General features: G+C 44.1%; 2 protein-coding genes across 12 annotated transcripts in view; both read left to right on the top strand.

The window, feature by feature from the left end:
• Positions 1-20,709, top strand: part of LOC117138001 (serine/threonine-protein kinase N) — a 36,411-nt gene that overhangs the window by 13,948 nt on the left and 1,754 nt on the right. For 3 of the 11 annotated variants that reach the window (XM_033299794.1, XM_033299793.1, XM_033299795.1), the window contains 6 exons: positions 7,263-7,584; positions 9,232-9,770; positions 15,185-16,489; positions 17,275-17,925; positions 19,625-20,236; positions 20,303-20,674. In XM_033299794.1, the coding sequence (XP_033155685.1) occupies positions 7,263-7,584; positions 9,232-9,770; positions 15,185-16,489; positions 17,275-17,925; positions 19,625-20,236; positions 20,303-20,674 (3,801 nt within the window). Of the gene's footprint in view, positions 1-143; positions 505-2,995; positions 3,186-7,262; positions 7,585-9,231; positions 9,771-15,184; positions 16,490-17,274; positions 17,926-18,959; positions 19,224-19,295; positions 19,506-19,624; positions 20,237-20,302; positions 20,675-20,709 lie in introns of those variants that run through there. The other 8 variants (XM_033299796.1, XM_033299802.1, XM_033299792.1 and 5 more) reach the window with 8 other exon arrangements.
• Positions 10,033-15,038, top strand: LOC117138003. Its single transcript, XM_033299804.1, has 3 exons — positions 10,033-12,656; positions 12,715-13,143; positions 13,200-15,038. The coding sequence occupies exons 1-3, from the start codon at positions 12,432-12,434 to the stop codon at positions 14,805-14,807; spliced, it is 2,262 nt and encodes a 753-aa protein (XP_033155695.1). The 5' UTR covers positions 10,033-12,431; the 3' UTR covers positions 14,808-15,038.

Here is a 20,709-nt window from a genome sequence, read left to right as displayed (position 1 = left end):
TATCTTCCCCTTGCCTATGGTGGATGCAGTGCTCTCCCACTTTTCAAGCCTTTCGTACGCTCTCCCACCAACGTTTCGCTCTCTCGGCTTGGAGCTGCGGGCTTTGGGTCTGTGTGCTTTTCTTCAGTTCGCTCGCGGACTTTGAGTAAGCCGGTTGTGTTGTGGTTCGTTGTGGCGTCGCTCGATGTTTCAGCCTGCTCGAATGGTTCGTTTGTTATTGTTTGTGTGTGAAAGTAGCGGCGTGCTGCAGAAGCGAATTGCATAAATTGGGAAGGCGAAGACGAAGCCTTTGTGCCTGGTGATTTTCGCGTTTATTCCTCGTACGGGTGTGCAGAAATATATGTTTTTCGACGGATGACGCACGGATAAATGCGTTTTGGCCATGTCAATGTCCTTAATTTCGAGAGGCACGCCCACGCAACGCGAGTGCAAAACAGATACAAATACGGCAGATAAACTTAAAGACACCTTACCACAATGGGATTAGCCGATTTCGAGCTGAGTGTAAGTTGCTAAACGAATCTACGCGATTTGGACCATTTATTTTACGGCTTCTTCGTCGGCTTCAGCGGATTTCTAGTTAATAATTAAGACAAAAGGCGAAAGATAAAAGACACAGATACAGATACTCACAGATTCAGATACACCAAACGGCGCTTGGGTGAAATTCCATTTCTCTTTTACTTTTATATTTCGTTTGGCTGCCAATCGCTTCGTAAAAAGTGAAAATCCAAGTGACAATCAATTAAAATTCGAGACCAGTCGAAAATCGATTTTCGGTTTCAAGCGGGCCAACATTTTGTTCTAATTTTGCCACAATTTCGTTGCGGCCACCTTGCGGCCCTTCTTTCACCCTCCCTTTATTGCCGCGTCTCTTTCGCTGGTTTTTTTTATTTATTTACGGTACTTACGCTACTGAGGCTTAACCCCAATTCACTTGTTGCATGTGCTGAATAAGCAAAAATCGTTAAGAAAAAGAAGCGTTGAAGAAAAATGAAAATTTTCGTTGTTTTTAGTATTGTTGTCACAGTCGTCGATGCCTTTCTATGGCTTTGCCTTAATGCCGTCCGACTGGGTCAAAACCCCCCTGTACCCCCTTTAACCATTTTCCATATTGGGTCGAACTCGAATTACGAATTAAAAAAATAAATAAAATACGAAATAAGAAGCGTTGACAGCTTCAGTTGTCAACTAAACTAAACAAATTCATCAGCACCAGCACATGCATATGCCATAATAAGTTGTCATTGCCTTTATGCGTTTTTGGAAAATTTATAGTTGACACTCGGGAAAATCGCATTTCCAATTCAGTTCTCCCCTGCCATTGCGGTTTTGTAATGCAAAATCTCACACCAAAACCGAATTCAGTTTGTTTAGGCGTTTGTCCAAAATATACAAAGTAGTAGTAGCAATAATAACAAAGCCAGTTTCTACCTGTTCAAATTGTTAAGCAGTCTTCTGCTCATAAATGGTCAAGTAATTTGTTTTTTTTTCGGCACCTTACGTTGCGGAAGCGGGTAACATGAATATGAAAAGTGAATCGATCTTAAAGTAATTAAATATTTTTGCGTGCATTATCGATTTTGTAGCATTTCACTTTGTAAGAATGAATCTTCTTTAAAAACAAATACTTTTCCTAATGATAAATGAATGTTGGTACCTTCGGTACATTGGTACTTTTTATTTTGCGTACTTATTGTAAGTCCAAGTAATAATTTTCAAAGTCTAAAAATTGGCTAGATATGTAAATGAAAGTAAGGAAATAAATGAATACTAGAAATTGGCATTCCCTTTCATATCTGCAATGTGCAGAGTATTTGCGATTCTCTATCTCTATAAGCCCCTATTTATGTACCTTTCCCATTTAGAGTGCGAAAATTAAATCGCTCGTTTGAACCACAAAAATAAAAATAAAAATAATGGCAAAAATATCCCCCCGTGAGCACACATGTGTTTTGTGGACGTGCGTGGGCCGATCAAGTGAAAAAGCATCGTATCGGCCAAGGGTACGCTATGGGTTGATATACATATAGTACAAACATATGGTTATGTTGATGTGTGCCCGTGGAGTTTATATGGCTGGCGACCTTGTTTTCGGTTTGATTTCATGTGCGTGCGGCAAACGCTTCGGTGTTTCCTGCCGCGCCGAATTCCCTTGCTGCTGGAGCTTAAATAGCAGGCTCGGTTCGCTTTTCTGTATGTTATGATATTTTTCTATTTTTTTCGGAGGCAAACGACCGATTAGAAATCGTAAGTTTCATTGTTGACCACTGGTCATTGGTCGCTGGGTCGACCTCTTCATCCCCCCAGTCGAACAGTTCGACTTCAAAGCGGGCGCCAATTATCAATTTATGAATTGCCGCGGGCCGAATCAAAGTGGTCCATCATCATTATCATTAGTTAACTGAATTTACTCCGACTTGATATACTAATAAATGTTTTTCTCATTTCTTCTCGTTGCAGGTAAATGGAAAATGTGTTTTTGTGTTTGTTTTGAGCGAAATTTGTAGAAGTTTTCCGATAGATAAAAATTCCACATAATGTATCTCATGGATACATAGAGCGCACACGTGTCAGTATCTGTCTGCACTCGCTTCCCTTTTGCATTCGCATGCCAATTTCAAATGCGAATTTCGTTATTTTCCTATTTTATTTTTTCCGAAATTATGTGCGCAAATCGAAAAGCTTTCTAATCGCTTTTCCGCCACCAGAGCGGAGCGTTTTTCCTTCCTAGCATTGCAGTTTGCGACTTGGCAGCGCCTTGACATCGTCGCTTTTTTTATTCGATAGATACTCGATGTGTCCGATCCGTATATACATATGTACATAAATATAAGTGTGTATATATGATGAGTCCGTAGACGTGGAGAGGTGGGTGCCTGGTGCTTTTTATTGTGACAAATATTTGGCCAGCTTTCCCACAGCGATACACTTTTTGCGTTGTGCAATTTTTCTTTTGGAAAATGAGTATACAAATTTTCGCATATTTCTACAGTGAGCTAACGAAAAGAAAGAAAATAACTTTAAATATACTGCCAATGTGTAACGTTCGGTGTACGAATATCACATTCAATGCCGTTTGTGTGAAATAAACTAAGCAAATAGTTGAAACCCGTACTATGGCATTGACCATGAACATGGTTTTCCTCAAGGATCTACGATCGCGCCTCAAGGGATATCTGCACGTATGTATTCAAGGATGGTGTTAAAACCAAAGACACGTTGGAGTTTGGGCTAAAACCTAACTAAGTTACTTATGTAATGCAAAAGTGTAGTTATTCTTATTATTCAAACGAAACCTACTTCCATCCACTATCCGACGATTTGCAGTTGTAACTGAAAATGCCAATTTAATGGACAGGAAACATTCCCTTAAACAAGCTATTGTTATTAATAATTACCGCACTTAAATCGCTAATGTGTTGTGTACATTCCGTTAAGCCGTGGTTAATTAGTTCATTAAGGCAAAAAAAGAAGCTGATAAGTGAGTCGAAAAGAGACTGTACGTTCTCACTCGTTCAGTCCATTTCTCCGTGTATTTTCACTCGAATCTGCTGCCCACACAGATGTGGCGTGCGTCAAAAAAAAGAAATTCATAAATTTTTGAAAATTTATTGAAGTTTTATGACACCGCACCCGCCTCTGCGCTTCGCATTTCCCCGTGCTGGGCTGCATTTTTGTGCAACTTTCTCAGTCAGCTGGTGTCATTAGGCATGTTGTGCTTATATATATATCATACATATATATCTCCTTTGTCTCAATGCAACCGCACCGAATCCCGACGTATAATGAACATGTCGCTATATCGCGTATTATATGCTGATTATTCAAGTATGTTGTGTCAGTTGTTTTTCATTGCTCCGCTATGCTGGGCTTGCATTTTCCTTTGCCTTTCTGTAATCACGTTATGCAATCTCATTTGGCTTTATTACGGTTATCAACATCAAGATGTTTTCAAGAATGCGCCGCTGAAATTTCACATGCGAACACATTTTCCCAGACAAACATTAGCCACACTCAAGAAAAATAAAATAAATAAAAAATATTTGCAACTAAAATGTATTATTGTGTGCCACTTTTATGGGCTACAAAATACGAAATGTTTATCTAAACTAGTACAGTTAGGGAAAAATAATTTTTTATAATCACAATTTGCAATTTAAATATACCTGTCAAAAATAAATTGTTTATACTAATGTTTTTAGGGCTAAACAACATATTTTTAATCCCATATTAATATGTAAATTGCACTTAAAATAATGTATACATTTTATATGGAATTCAATTATTTTAAAGTACATATCAGACCTCTGGTAATCAGACGTATAAATATATCTTTTAGCACTTATCATGTCCTGGGAACCCCCATATATTTTTTCGGATGCACTTGCGATTTTGCTTAATACTTTATCTGTCTAAATAGACTGAGTAGTTGGGTGTTTAGCTGGAATTAAGTGTGGATTGACTTTTGGCACTAGCAACCTGCCTGTTTGGTGCAGCATGCCGCTCCCAATCGAATTTGATGTTAGCCTAATTGGCAATTAGCAGTGTCTACTTAAAATCGCATTACTCCCATAAAAGATACTTGAGTGCGTGCAGCACCATCATCTTCCTTCGGAAGGAGATCGATGTTTCGGCACTGGCCAAGACGACGGTTGCGTTCGCACCGAATTGAGTTGCGTGGTTTGAGCTTATCGACGGGAAACGAACCTGTTGCTGCTAAACGATTGCCGTTCGCCACGATTCGTTTTTCGATTTTTCTCCCCAACAAAGCCACACACGTACACGCCCACACACACACATAAGCGCAAACACACACACACTGGTGCACACCTAGCCGCTCGGGTAGCTGGATGTTCTCAGTAACTGTTCGACTATAGACGGGCGTAGTTAATTCCGATTTCCCACCGGAGTTTGATAACGGTGACTCAGAGGTGTCACCTAATTACTGGTTATTAATCTGAACAAGTGCTACGAATATTAACATAACTATCTGTGAAGTGCCAGTCATTCGAATGGAGAATCATCAGCCCTTATGAACTGCGAAAGAACTAATACAAAATGAACAGTGTGCTGTGAATCAAAATATATGTGTGTAAACAAACGGGTCTGGAATTCAAAGTTTCCTGCCAACGTTATCAGTAGTTTCTGTGATAAGAAAACGTTACGCACTCTTTTATTAGGTTTCTGCAAATTCAGGGCCGTTTTAATGTTGCAAGAACCTCTTGAAAAATAACTAGCAAGTTTGAGGGTCGCATTAGTTAGCACTACAGTGAAGAAATCCAATACAAATACAATGATTCATTGTGAAAAACGGAAATCTGACAATCTTAAACAATAAAACAATATTAGTTCTATCCCTTTGGCGACTTTTCTTAATAAAAATCCCACCAAGCTCACCATTCGTTAGGTGTTACGAATTCAAAAATATTTATAATGAGTTTTCCATAAACAATTGTTTATTGGATAGTGTTTACTCTGTACCTCTCTGCACTTGCCACTTTGTTTGGGCCTACATATATGCACATGTTTTGCAGAACGTAGATTTCAACAGGAATTGAAAATAAACATATTCAATCGATAGCACAACTGGGTAACTTTTGTTGCCTATGGCTCATTGTGTAAATATGTACAGGCGGTTTGCCCTTAAATACCGAATTTGTGAATGCGAGGAACATTCAATTGCTTTAATTTGTTGTTTTTAAGAACATAAAAATGGGTTCATATGTTTCTGACAGATAAGAATGAACTTGAACTTCATGAATGAGTTTATAGGAGAGTTCACATTTGAGTTTCGTTTTAGATATTATGCGCATATAATATGGTTGGATAAATTGAGTAATTTTTGTAGCAGAACTTTATGTTTGTGCTTAGTGTTTAGTCGAGAAACTGAAGACGAATAAGAAAGAACGCGAACTCACAAGTTAATAGAGAATAAAAGATAAAGGCACGTGAATTTAATCAACGCGTCTAATTGAATTCCTTTTGAGTTTGGTTGCCAACTGGCTTTCCATTCCAGCAGACTTTCGCCTATCAAACAGTTTAGTTAACTTCATTCTGATATCTAAATTCGCCGAGAAAGTGTAGCAAAGACGATGACATTCAATTGAAAACGATCGATCGATTAGAATTCCAATTTGCATGGCAGTTACTGTCGGCTTGTTCGCTTGTTTCAAGTGACACCTTTGTCGACTTTTCCCGGCAAAGAATCGAGTGGCAATCAGACAGAAGCAATCGAGAACCGTTTAATGAGAAAGCCAAAGAAACTTGTTGAACTACAAGAGAAAAGAAGCACAAGTAGGCAGAAGAACCCGGAGGGGGAGGCAAAAAACATTTTCCAGATAAGCGGCAGTCGGAGTCGTGTGAATAAAAGTGTGTGTATTTTTTGTTTTGTGGGTCAGGCTGTTCCAGCTAATTACCGTGAACTTGTCAGCGCACACAAAACGGCTGTAAAATGACCAAAGTGAGGTAATAAACGCGGCGAATTAACGAGAAAACCCGAGTGAATAATGTCCAAGCTGGTGAAGAGAATCCGCAGCATGATCAATCCAAGCAGCCAGCGGGATCGCGAAGACACCACCTCGGTGTCCGCTTCAGAGGGCTTCGGTGCTCGCAGGAAGTGTAACTCGCTGCCCCGAAGGAGCAGTAGACACCCGACCACCCGGCGATCGAACAGTGGTCTGTGGAATCGATTGGTCACCAATGTCTTCGGACCGGAAGATTCATATGACTTTGACAACGATGGCGACAGTGGTGGTGCCGTATTTTACACCGATTCGGTGAACGGTTCAAACTATGAGATATCTGCCGAAGTGAGTTAGTCGCACTAAACTGGATACTATTTCTAAGATTTATAGACAATTTGGCTGAAGGTTGCAACTTTTTAATTATAGAACCATTATATATCCATATTTCGGATACAGTTCTTCAAGTATCTTTATCTTCTTGGGTTTTAAATGCTTTGTGGCAATTCTGCACTTGAAATACTGCAGAATATTCAACGAATAACTTTGTTTAATTCAACTGCAGTTTTTGACTTTTAATTAAATTAACTGCAGAGTATAAGGATGTCGCTCTTTTCCAAAAGAGGCCGCAGCTTGCAGTATTTTACACGTTTTTTAATGTTTATTTAAAGTCTGATCGAAAACACTCAAGTGTACTGTTCAGTGCTTTGAATATTTTGAGTATCAAATACTGTAAACGAATTTAATTACGAGTGTGTGTAAAACCTTTTTCTCATTCCCATTTTTTCTCACCCACAGGGCGAATACATCAAGCATCCCGTTCTGTACGAGCTCAGTCACAAATATGGTTTCACAGAGAATCTGCCGGAGAGCTGTATGTCCATACGGCTGGAGGAGATCAAGGAGGCCATTCGGCGAGAGATCCGCAAGGAGCTGAAGATCAAGGAGGGCGCCGAGAAGCTACGCGAGGTGGCCAAGGATCGACGATCCCTCAGCGATGTGGCCGTTCTTGTCAAGAAGAGCAAAAGTAAACTTGCCGAACTGAAGTCCGAGTTGCAGGAGCTCGAGAGTCAAATCCTCCTGACATCGGCCAACACCGCCGTCAATAGCAATGGACAAGGTGAGCATCTATCAATGCCCACAGAGATTGGGTAACTTTTCCTAGCGCCGTCTCGCTTTTCGTTTCGAAAACCCACTAAAAGCCAGACTTTCAAAAAACCAATCATAAACTGTTGCAATTATACGAGAGCAAAAGTTTCATGCAACAAGTTTTGTGGGCAAGTGTAACGAGTCAAGTGTATTCCCAATAAAAACAAGGGCGTGGCCAAGGGGCGGGGTCACTAGCGAAGCTATAACCAAAACAAGCTCCAAGAAAAAGTTTGGACACTGCGATGAAGTCAAGAGATGTTCCTTTTTGTGTAGAAGATGAAGATAAGGTCGTGTAGTGGTGAAGTTGTTAGTTAATTCAATTTCATGCTCGTTGTAAATTGTAATTCAATCAACCAAAATGTTTGGTACATACTGGGCTAGTTGGGATTTCTAGGTCATGTGGTCTCCGGGCAAGTAATTTAAATTAAGGAGTGAGTAAATTCTGATATTTACTAAAGATGTATTCAAAAATTTGTATTAGAGGTAGTCAACAATTTGATTCCAATAGATTTTTACTAAAAGTATAAAGTAGTTTACTAAAATGTAGTGCTATTTAAAGCAGTGACAATTTAATTTAATAGTTAAAAACTATAATTAATAATAGTTTTAATTAACAAACCATTGAAATTTTTGACCAAAATAAGAAACCAAACAAAAATGAAAGTAAATCTTTTCGAAAGAGAGTGACATCAAAACCCCACGAATGCTGCAATTGTTCGGGGTTTTTGGGAATGGTTAAGTCCGTCTTTAATGGGTCTTTGTCACGCATTTGCTTTTACCTTTGCCACACTTTTCTTGGCCCATCATCTAATGCTTCATGGTGGTGACAAGTGAACATTGTGTTGGTGTTAAAGATCTGATTATCGCTTTATATATGCCCTCGTATCTTTAACAAAACACTTTGTGATAGACTCGGCGACGGACGAAATGTTTTCTTCGTTTTCTTCGGTTTTTGTGAGCCAACCTATTGACACAACTGTTGTAAATGTGATACGTTTGGTTTGTTTACATTTCCGAGTGGAGACAGCGTTCTGGCATTCTATATATCATCTGCTTCCGTGTTTGGCCAATCCCCCAACAGAAGCATGTGCCCCACAAGAACCCTCCAATGTGGCATTGTGTGGCGCCAGCGTCGACTTTCCATACGTCGGACGATTGACATGTTTGGCAGCTGTCGAAGAATGCTGCACAAATGCCGATTCTCTTTGAATAAATAGCTGGCGCATATAGATCCAAACACACATATTTTTAGTTTGTGCCAAACAAATGGCCTTTCAAAAATAAACAAAGGGCATAAACAAGTTTTGGCCTTTTTTGCCGAGGAAATTTGGATCAGCACTGCTGTTTGATTGATTTTTTAGTTTCCGTTTATTTATTATTAAAATAATAATACAACAGCTGCTTCTAACTTGACAAGCAAAAGTCAAAAGATTATTGAAATCCTGTTGTTATATTCTTTCATCTATAAAGTTTAAAAGTCCTTATCCTACAATGGTATTGATAGTTTTAAATACTTCTTGTGCTGTAGTCTGCTTATATAAATCTACGATAGAGAACATTCAATACTTCTTACGAAATTCAGATTAATATTGAATCTAATCGTTTCCATTTCTTTCAGAATCGATCACTGCCTGCATTGACCCCAATGGCGGCTTCTTGGTCAGCGGTGCAGTTGGTGGCTTGGGCGGCGGAAGCACGGCTCTGGACGGCGGCGCACCGGCCACTGCCAATGACAAAGTGCTTGCCTCGCTGGAGAAGCAGCTGCAGATTGAGATGAAGGTGAAGACCGGGGCGGAAAACATGATCCAGTCGCTGGGCATCGGATGCGACAAGAAGCTGCTGGCGGAAGCCCACCAGATGCTGGCCGACTCGAAGGCCAAGATTGAGTTTTTGCGCCTGCGCATCATCAAGGTGAAACAGAATCGCGAGCAGGCGGATCGCCTCAAGGCCTCGCGCCAGATGATCGACGAGCACGGCCAGACGATCGGCGGGAACAACAGCAGCCAGCCGCAGAGCCTGGAGACGACGCTGGAGGAGCGGATCGAGGAGCTCCGCCATCGACTGCGGATCGAGGCGGCCGTCGTCGATGGAGCCAAGAATGTTATACGCACGCTGCAGACGGCGAATAGGGCACCGGACAAGAAGGCTTTGCAGGAGGTGAGTTTTAACTTTTAAATCTCGGTTGATTATCTGTAGATATTCAAGGGAAACTAGCAAACACATAGTCTCGTTTATATAGAAACTTACATATCTTCGGGATATTAAGGGTCATGTGTCACAAGCATAAATCTACAAAAAATTTACAAATAATCTAAATTTTATTTAATAGAAGCCTAGAATCTAAACTTTAGATAACTATATATTTTTGGTATGTTAGCTTCTATTTTAGAAGTTCTACTGTTCTTGGTAATTCAAAAAGAATCGGTATTTATGCTAATACCAGAGTTAATTAGTGCTGGCTGGTAGCCAGGCAGACACATAACCCTGCGAGTATTCCCCCGCTAAGCTGAAATCAGGTGTGCCTGCTGCCATATGGCCACACGACGTATGAATCATATTTGAATTATACGTGCGTATACGTGATTTTTTCCCAACTTGTGGCAACGTCGTGTGAAACGAAACGGGAAGCGGGAAGGCGGCAAAAGGCTAATTATGCGGCTGCTTTAAATATTTTTCACTTCGTCCGCTTTCGTTATAATTTCAAGTTTTTTTTTTTAGTTGTTGTTGTCGTTAACTGTCGTCTCATTAATTAAACGGACGTGGAACGTCGCCATTACTAGAGCCGAAGAAAAATGATTTGGCAAGTGTGCGCAGGGCCTGCCCTAATAATTTTGGCATTAGCTTTTTAGTTCATTTCAAATTTTGTAGTTAATGGCATTGCCGACAGAAAGATGGTCCCAAAATAAACGCAAGACGAGTAGTTTTTTCAAATTTCACAATGCATTTAACACTGAACATATGTGCAGGGACATAGATACACTTTTTCTTATTTCCCAATGTCTGCGTTTCCTGTCGCGTGGCAAGCTCGCTTTTTGATTTATCTTTCCACCGATGCTCGTGCGGTTTTGTCTTTGGATTCAACATAGACGCATACGTACAGACACTTAGCTTCCGCAGAAGCTACAACAACAACATGTTGTCCGGGCTGTGGCCTAAATATTCTATTTGCAGGCCCCATTTTCATATTTATTTGTTCTGCGATGCGGTTGCATCTGTCAGATGCAGAAATAAAAAGTCGAGAGCAGCGGTGCGTTTCATATCAATGGGAACAAGTTTTCCTTAACGAGACTAGTGATGGAGTTCTGTATTTTGGGATATTCGGTTAGCAGGAATTTTCTGCTTTTCCTAACGCATACCAAGTACTTTTCTTGCTGTGCATCCGCATATCGCAGAAGTTATTATACGATCTGCTAAACAATAAACACAAAACTTCAGGCGCTGCCCTTTTGGCCATTTGGAAGCGTTTTGCTAAACATTTTTAGAACTATGCCGTACGCTGGCACACAAACATTGCATATATATAAACCCGTCTATATGTCGGTGCCTCTGCTTAATCGGCCAAAAACGAGGAACGTATAAAACCGTCATAAGAATCGGAGCGCAAAGTTCTCTGGCCAGCATATGGGAAAATTTGTTGTTCAATGTGCGTGTGCATGTGCGTTTCTCTAGCGAATTTTCCTCAAGCAGCTTTTCCTTGGCGTTCAGTTTGAGTTGGATCGCCGTTGGCTACGTGCGACGCCGCCTGGTCTTTTCCGATATTTTATAATTATTTTTTAATTGCCGCGTCTTTCCTTACGTTGCGTTCGTGTTCCTTTGTCTCTAGTGTTAAATAAAAAAATCCACTGAATGTGGAATGAAATAATAATAGAAAATAATGATGAAAATAGAAATAATAATGAAATAATCGAAGTAAGCTCGCGAAAGGCACGCACACACGCTATATAAGTGGGAATTCACTGGCTGAGCTTGTCATTAACTCCTCGACATTACGCATACGCAGCGTGTGCTGCAAGTTCTATGCGCTTATCCACCCGAAATTGCGTAATTCTCTGTTTGGATAGTCAGCACAGTCTGCACTCAGTTTCTCAGAATTCTTTTTGGGGTCATCTTGCAATTTTGGCGTAACGAAAAATAAATCTTGTTAAAAATAAAATCACATAAATTTAGAAACACGAATCTTACAAAAGCTAAGAAAAACCGAAAGTGTTTTCGTTCCGCCCCATCCATTTGCTAACCCCCGCGACTATAGTGTGTGTGCGTTTTTGTCGAATGAAGCTAAAAATAGTGAAAACAAAAAAGCCAAATTAATAAAGTTCAAACTGACTGTAACGAATTTTACGGTTTATCAAAACGAAAAAAAAAGATTTAACTAAAAAGTGGTGTAAAAAATACAGGATTTGAAAAAAACACCGAGAAATTCATATCATTATAAACATAAAAAGAATTGCTTGAATTCGCCTAAATTGTATACAATTCCAAGGAAAAGTTTTAAAAATTATAAACAATGTGTGGGGATGTTACCACAAATTGTTGATATAAAATTACCTCTAAACAGTTGGAATTCAACAAGCATTTAAGCCTTTAATATATAGAATTTATTCAATGTTTGGTCGACAATAGGAACTATCAAAGCGGTTTCTCGATATTTTTAGCAGGAATATAAATTTCGTGTGTGACGTATATACATTTATATATATTTATATATGTAGTATAAAGTGCGTGTATTTATGTGAATATATCGATGGCACCTTGATCCACAACATAACCACAGCCAAAATGTGTTCATGCCACGACCGCAAAACAAGTGTTTAGGGAGTCATGAGCACGCCCACGCCCACCCCGGGGGCGGTTCAGGGCCAGGAGGTTCCACTGCCCCATGAACTGACCGCCGAGTGGACCGTGCGAGCACATCTAACTTTTGCCCGAGCTGGTGAAACGGTGCAAAAGGAGTTCAGTGCTCCGGAGACTGTGCACCCGATGCGCGTGGTCTACAAGTGGTGTACGCCCTGCGAGGAACCAGAAACAGAACAGGATGTGGACAAGGCAAGTCGTTACGGGAAAATCTTCCAAACTTTATTTATATCCTTAAAATCCTCTACAGACAGCGGCTACTGCGGGAACCAGCTTCCGTTCCACAAACTCCTCGGCCACCACCAATGCGGATTCGGCATTTGGCAGCCCACATGCTTCGCGAGCGCTTAACAAACCACCTGTGTCCACTGATTGCGCCGCTCCTCTGGGAGCCACTGCCCAAGTGTGTGGAACCCGCTGCCGGAGCACCTGCAACATTATGGTGTCCGCGGTGGCAGATTTCTTGCCTCAAGAGGCGGGAACCGCGTCAGTGAATGAGCCCTTTGTGTACCACAGCAAGGTGCGAGCACAGCAGCTAAAGGATGCCTTCTCCCAGACAAGCGACACGGAGGAGCAGCCAGCCAAGAGACGTCCAGCTTATGAGCAACGAAGGGCCACCACCGAAGCACTGATGAATTTTGCCAGCAAGCGACAAGCGGAGGAGGCTAACACCTATGTGGTGCGGTTTTAAATTCATAATTGATTTTTCACTTTCTAACTTATTGCAATCCTCAGCCAACCTATTCACCCACGCCCACAACACCTTCGTCTACATTTAAGTCGGCATCGATGTCGAGAATTCCACCGCTAGCTGGCAACATAAGCCAAGGAACAGCTCCTAAGATACCCAATTTGGGCGAGAAGAAACCCCGCACTGTTCACATCGATGTCTACTGCACCGGTTCAGAGGGAGATGAGGAGGAGGAAGCCGATGATGAGAGGCAGGCAGATGAAGAGCCCTCTAGCTCCTCCGACTCCGAGCTGGCTGGTAGCAAGCGATACGAACTGGACTCGAATTCCACCCCTCAAACCGTGCTGGACAATGAGCAGATGCTACTGCGCCATCAGAGAATCTCTGGGGGAGCTATGCCCAGGCGTTTGGCTCAGAATCAGGGGAAAAACAAAGTGGGAAACCAGCAGCAAGGCAATCTAAATTTGGGGCACGCCATTACAAAGTGCAGCACAGCCGAGGAAGTGTGCGAGTCGAAGCAGTTGCTTTTCCGCAAACACATTGGTGATCAGCGGGCGGCCAAATTGGCCAATCTACGCCAGAAATACATGCGCCAGCCCAGCGATGAGACCATCAGCAGCACATACCCTAACTCCTCGAGATCCACGATGCCAAGGGACGCCACCTGCAGCAGCATTTCCAGTGCCGTGGGAGGAACGGATTGTGTGGATTCATCCTGGAAGGATACAGACGATATAGATACACCATTAGCATCTTTTGGCTTGACCAAATCCGATAGCTTTGATTATGAGAACTCGCTCGATCGCCTGCGGATAAGCCAGATGGAGCGCCTTTGGTCCCGTCAGCACTCTTTGGACCAGGGTCACGCACAAACCCATCTGGGAGCACCATCCCCGCATGCCCTGCAGACAATCACGGAGGTGCAGTCGCAACGAAGTTCCTTCCAGCGAAGCGATACCATACCCTCGGAATCGGATGGCTTCTCCGATGCCAATGGATTCAATACCTATCCGGGCAGGCAGTCGCAATTGCAGCAGATCTCGCACTTCCCTCGTAATCGGCCTGGTTTTCTGCAGTTCTTTGGACCCTCCGGTGGTCCCGGCGTTGTAGCACAGCCCACTCCGCCAGCCACTGCACCTGTTGAACCCGCTGCGTCCGCTACTACCGATCCCTTTCGTCTGCTCCACCCGAGTTTTCGATGGAAGAGCGAAGCGCGCGATAATCTGAGCGTACAGGTTGCTTCCGGATCACCCTCTTCCGAGCGTAGTTCGCCACAACTCCTGTCCGCTGCGACCACAGTGGTGCGTTGTGGCAGTGAGGCGCCGCCAAGCACCACCTCCGCTAGTACTTTTGGGACCACAGTGACGCCTTCGCCAATTGCAGTGCGGCGTTTTGAAATCTCACGCGACAGTCCAAGTCTCGCAAGTGAAGCATCCACTTCCGTTTCCGGGTACACCCACGAGCATTTGGAGAAGGCGCGTCGCTTCGGCAACGTTGTGGCCATGAGAAAACCCGGCCATCATGTAGGACCCACCAAGAATCCGAATTGTCAATGCGAAAGCTGTCAACGTTGGCTGGCCGAGAGGTTTCAGCTGCGCGGAAGAGCCTTCTCCTTAGGCGAGAAGCCCTTATTAAGACGTCCACAGCTATAAAATCACACCGGGCTTACTTTTCTTTGTCTTAGGCTTGCATTTAACACATTGCTTTTCAGATTGATACGCTCCCTATTAACCCAACACCCAAAGCCGAACCTAAATCCAACTTTATTTCCGATTAGTTGTAAGCCATGTAAGCGAATGTTCCTCACGCAAAACACAATTTGTGCGCTGAATCAATTTAATGTTGTAATAAAATAAAGCAATAGTTTTAACTAGAAATGTATCTTTTATTTCGGTGAATGAAGAACAAACTTATTTTAAATGATATATGTCTTATACGGTACAAAAATATTTGGTATTGTGTCATATGGAAATGAAATTATTACTTGGTTGAGCAAATTATTAATTAGTTTTATATTATTTTAAAACAGGCCCATGGACGTTTGTCGGAATCGTCGCGAAAACTAGATCTCTTGCGCTACTCCTTGGATCTACGACGCCAGGAGCTGCCCGCTGATTCGCCCGCCGCCCAGCTATTAAAAACGGAGCTGCAGATCGTCCAGCTATCGACATCCCCAGCTCCGGTCACCTACACATCACTGCAATCCGGACAAGCGGGCATACTCGGCGGAAAGCCGTACCAGTCGGTGTCCTCGCTTGGACGCTGTGCCAGTGTCACCGGAAAACTGGAGGTTCGCTTGCTGGGCTGCCAAGATTTGCTGGAAGATGTGCCCGGTAGATCGAGGAGGGACAAGGACAACAACTCCAGTCCGGGGGATTTAAGAAGCTTCGTCAAGGGCGTCACCTCGCGCAGCAGTTCAAAGAGCTATTCGGTAAAGGATGAGACCTCCATTGAGATCATGGCGGTCATCAAGCTGGACAACATCACCGTGGGCCAGACATCGTGGAAGCAATGCTCGCAGCAGGCCTGGGATCAGCGCTTCTCCATCGATCTAGACCGGTCGCGCGAACTGGAGATCGGAGTTTACTGGCGCGACTGGCGATCCCTGTGCGCCGTAAAGGTGCTGCGCCTGGAAGAGTTCATTGACGATGTGCGACATGGCATGGCATTGCAGCTGGAGCCACAAGGTCTGCTATTTGCGGAGGTCAAGTTCTTGAACCCCATGATTTCACAGAAGCCAAAGCTGAGGCGCCAGCGTATGATCTTCAACAGGCAGCAGGCGAAGAACATATCGCGGGCCAAGCAGATGAACATCAATGTGGCCACATGGGGCCGCCTACTTAAGCGGAATGCTCCTAACCATGTGCACATGGGATCGGTAGGATCGGGATCTTCTCTAACCGGTAGCTCACCTATGGTGGTTGGTGGGTCTCGCGACTCTGAGTCGCCGATTTCGAGGACTCCCTCATCCGACGCACTGGTGGAACCGGAGCCCTACACGCCCGGAGAGCAGGCACAGAACTTGGAATTCGATCCTGATGCAGGAATTAATGAGCACGTGGAGACGCCAGGTGAATACCCGGATCCGGCGGCCAGTGGTCTGAGCGGAATGCGACCCCTGTCCATGCACATGCAGGGAATTAGTGTGCTGCCCCCGGAATCGCCACCCGTGGCCACCGGACCAGCTGGACGGCCCAATACGCTCAGCTTACAGATGCCGGGTGCCAGTAAAGGACAGGTGATTCAAGGCGGCCGGACTGCGGCACCTACAACGGCGCCACCGCCACCACCTGTGCTCAAGTCGACATCCACCACTCCGATATTGGATCAGGAGGTAAGTTTGCTAATTTATTTTGCAATGCGATCCGTGTACAGTTCAGTACTTGACCGACCCTGTATAAAGATCTGCGTATGTACTTAGGTTTGTACCCGTAGCTGGTTTGATCGTTGTGCCTGCCACTGCTCCTCCGCCCACGCTCTCATGTATTTATTCACCACCCACCCACTTATGCACACACAAGCACGCAATCTGTACAGTCATCACATTATCAAATTTTGGTGTTGGTTTGGCATTAAGTATCCCTCTAATCTGTACATTTGGAACGGTAGCCGCACTCCATACAGAATCATGAATGTTCGCATAATTGGCAGAGAGTTTTACGAGCTTCAGTTTGAATCACGAGATATTAAAAAGTAAATCTAATGAAAATAAATATGAAATAATAAGAAAAACATTCAAATGACTTAAAATTATAAAATGAATTTGCTTTACTTTTGAACTTTTTAAACGCTTTGAAACGTGAACCTATTATATTTCAAAATTTAAAGTAGCTTACGCTTAAGATTTTTCCGCCTTCTTCACCTTTTTACCTTATTCATCGTAAAAATCGTTCACTTTTCACTTTATATCCTCTTCTCGCTTTCTTCAAGAAAAGTCTTTCCCTTCCTTGCCTCGATAATCCTATCGCCTTCTTTATTCATCTGCCCATATTCTCCTTTTTGTGGCCCACCGTCATCATGTTCTCTATCTATCTCTCTCTCTGTATCTGTGTGTTTGTGTGCCCGTCTCGGTTTCCGTTTTCCGTTCCGTATCGTCATGATTTCGTTAATCGCCGACAGCTGCAGGATGCCCTGCACGAATTCGATTTCCTGTCGGACCTGGACTCACGTCCCACCACGCTGCGTCGACTGCTGAAGGAGCAGAAGATGGCGCTGGATGCCGGCGCGCTGGAGAACCTGCTGCTGCAACAGCAGCAGACTGAGCAGCAGGCGCTGCAGCAGCGCCAGCGCCAGGAGCAGTTGCGTCTGCAGCAGTTCCAGGAGGCGCAGCGCCAGGCGATCCTGGACCTGTGCGTGAAACAGAGAGAGCCCGCGGAGCAGACATCACCCACCCTTGCCAACCAAACGCCGTCGTTCCCACCGCTTGCCAGCAATCAGATCATGCCAAGCTTAAATGCCCGCCCCAGCCAAAGCCAAAGCCCAAACCACAACGAATTTCAGTTGCAGCCGCAGCCACCACATCCCGCCCAGAAACCGACGAATCCCGAACCACCGTCCGCTGTGGAACAGCAGCTGCACCGTCCGGTCCTAATCCTGCCGCCCGTGGTGCTCCTGGGTGGTCGGGAGGAGGACCGTTCGGTGCCACCATCGCCACTAGTCGAGTATCCCGAGGACGACGACGAGTATCTGTACCGGGGCAGCAACGAAAACCTGGGCACCCGGCTGCACTCCAGCCACAGCTCCAGTGCCGGCGATCGTTTCTGTGTGGAGGTTAGGAGGTTTTTCATTTCCTGGTTTGGTTTCCGGTTTAATTTCTGTTCTCCAATTTCTGATTTATTTTCTTTTTACTTTTTAATTTTACTAACCTTATTTTCTTACATGTTTGTTTTGTTCTTATTTCGCGTTGGGTTACCTGTTTCTTCTTTAAATGTGTGTATGTTTTTGATTGGCTCTGGACAAAAAAAGAAAAACATTTGAAGCCCCAAAAATTGTGTATAAACATTTGACTCATAAACACACACATTCGCACTGTAATCAATGCGCATTCACAAGCACCCCAAAAAACTAACCTAGTCGTAGTGGAACTAACTAAAAGTTTAGCTTTGAATGTGACTCACCATTTAATTAACAGTGTTTAATAGATTGATGTAGTTAGTGGCTTGAATTATACATAGTTCCTTTTGAAAGGAAGAGCTTGAAATTGGCAATCCTAATGGCACAGATGTAAGCTGCACAGCTTAACTAAACGTAGATATAGCGTTTTTAAATGTTTAAATAACATATTTTCCAATAATAGGCAACTTGAGAGCTTTAGAATTTGTTATAGATTTACAATTTCCCACTTATTTGAGGAGGAACCAATATGATCGACGAGAAATAAAAGCTAGAAGTGACAATTTTAAACTCTTTAAATAGACGCGCTTCTGGCGAATGACAGCGAAAAGATCAGAGGAAAGAAAAGGGGATATGTCTTGGTAGAATTGGGTCTTTAGGAGGCACCCGAAAGTGCGCCACTTCACGTGCCAATGTTCGGGAAATGTGTTCTTTTTTCCCACCCACGCCCACCTTCCGTTTCGCCCCCCCTCTCACGTTGCAACGTCAGTGTTCCCCATTTCCATTTCCATTTTCATCGAAGATGTTTGTCCCTGTGTTCGCTTACCTTTGTATCTATGTGTGTCCCAGCTATGTACTCATCGTTATGTGCGCTGTTGTCACATTTTCCTTTCGGCTGGTCATTTTTAGACCCAAAACAACGACGCAAATGCCTGGCCTCTGGTCATGACTTTGGCACTTGTTCGCCTTCAGTTGGCCGGCGCGGTTTTGGCCATCCCGCCCAAGTGTCGTATCCGTATCGGTATCGAACGCGATGTAGGAACGTTATGATTGTGCCAACCTTCCATGCGCTCGGCCAGGTCTTGAGGCAGATGTTTGCGGTCCAGCTCCAACAGCAACAGCATCAGCAGCAGCAGCGCACTCATAATCAGCTCCATTACCTCGACTTGTCGCCCGCGCGAGCCATCAACCAACTGTTAGTGTGTCCATGCGCATCCAATCCTGTACCTCCCGCTGTATGTGTGTTTCTTGGGTTCAATCAAATCCCCGATCAATCTACCATACTATGAAGAACCATCCTCTTGCAGGCCCGTATTAGTCTTGTACATATTACCCTCGAACCGATCAATGCCAGCCGGACGACCAGTTGCCTGATCGAGGAGGTAGCCGAGCCGGATTTACAGCCGGAGATTAAGCCGGTGGCAGAAGCGCAGTCTGCCAAAGTTTCCGAGGCTTGTGTCGAAAGTATTCTCCTCGAGACAGTTCAAAAGTTAGAAACAGCAGACCAGGTCCAGCAGGTAATCGCCAGGGAATTAATTGAATGGATTCACCAAGCTCTCAAGTTGTAGCCACTAATAAATGTACACCAAACGCTACTTTCTTTGATGACTAAAGTGTATCTTCTTGTGCGCTCTAGGTTATACCACAGTTGGGCAAGCTTTACGTGGGCAGTAGCCAGCAGCAGTATGCGCAGCAATCTTCGCCCATCATCCAGGAGCCACCTACTCCTACCATTTACGGAAACAGCGCCGCTGCCGGAGCGCCGCAGTTCCCGCAGCCCGCCCAAAGGCAAGAGAAGCAGCCTCCGCAGCAGCAGCCCATCTACGCTAACCAGTATGAGCTGAATGTGGCCAAAGCGGCAGCTGCAGCTTCTGTTTACTCACCCAGCTCCTCCACCACCAGCAACTCCAATCAACAGCAGCGCAGGAATGTGGCCCGTGGCCTGCAGTATCGTGAATCCGGAGGACTCGAGACTGGCCGGGCTGGAAAGCAGCCTCCCAATGCAGGCATGTTGTCAATGGACAACTTCCGTTTGCTAAGCGTTCTGGGACGCGGCCACTTTGGCAAGGTGATTCTGTCCCAATTGCGAAGCAACAACCAGTACTACGCTATTAAGGCGCTGAAGAAGGGAGACATCATCGCCCGCGACGAAGTGGAGTCCCTGCTTAGCGAAAAGCGCATCTTCGAGGTGGCCAACGCCATGCGTCATCCGTTCTTAGTTAACTTGTATTCGTGCTTCCAGACTGAGGTAAGTAGAGATAAGCTGAGGGGTTATAAATTGTATAATAATTTGTTTACATTTTCATCGTGCTAGCAACACGTATGCTTTGTGATGGAATACGCTGCTGGCGGAGATTTGATGATGCACATCCACACGGACGTGTTCCTAGAGCCGAGAGCCGTTTTCTACGCCGCTTGTGTGGTTCTGGGCTTGCAGTACCTGCACGAGAACAAGATCATCTACCGGGACCTGAAGTTGGACAACTTGCTTTTGGACACGGAAGGATATGTGAAGATCGCGGACTTTGGTTTGTGCAAGGAGGGCATGGGCTTCGGTGATCGCACGGGCACTTTCTGTGGCACGCCCGAGTTTCTGGCACCGGAAGTGCTCACGGAAACTTCATACACACGAGCTGTGGATTGGTGGGGTTTGGGTGTATTGATCTTTGAGATGTTGGTTGGTGAGGTAGGTCGCATGCAACAAGTTTTAAAATGCAGTTC

This window comes from Drosophila mauritiana, chromosome 2R (assembly GCF_004382145.1).
Source record: "Drosophila mauritiana strain mau12 chromosome 2R, ASM438214v1, whole genome shotgun sequence".
NCBI classification, from domain to species: Eukaryota; Metazoa; Arthropoda; class Insecta; order Diptera; family Drosophilidae; genus Drosophila; species Drosophila mauritiana.
The sequence above is the reverse complement of the archived record's forward strand: the minus strand, read 5'-3'. Positions and strand labels throughout refer to the sequence as shown.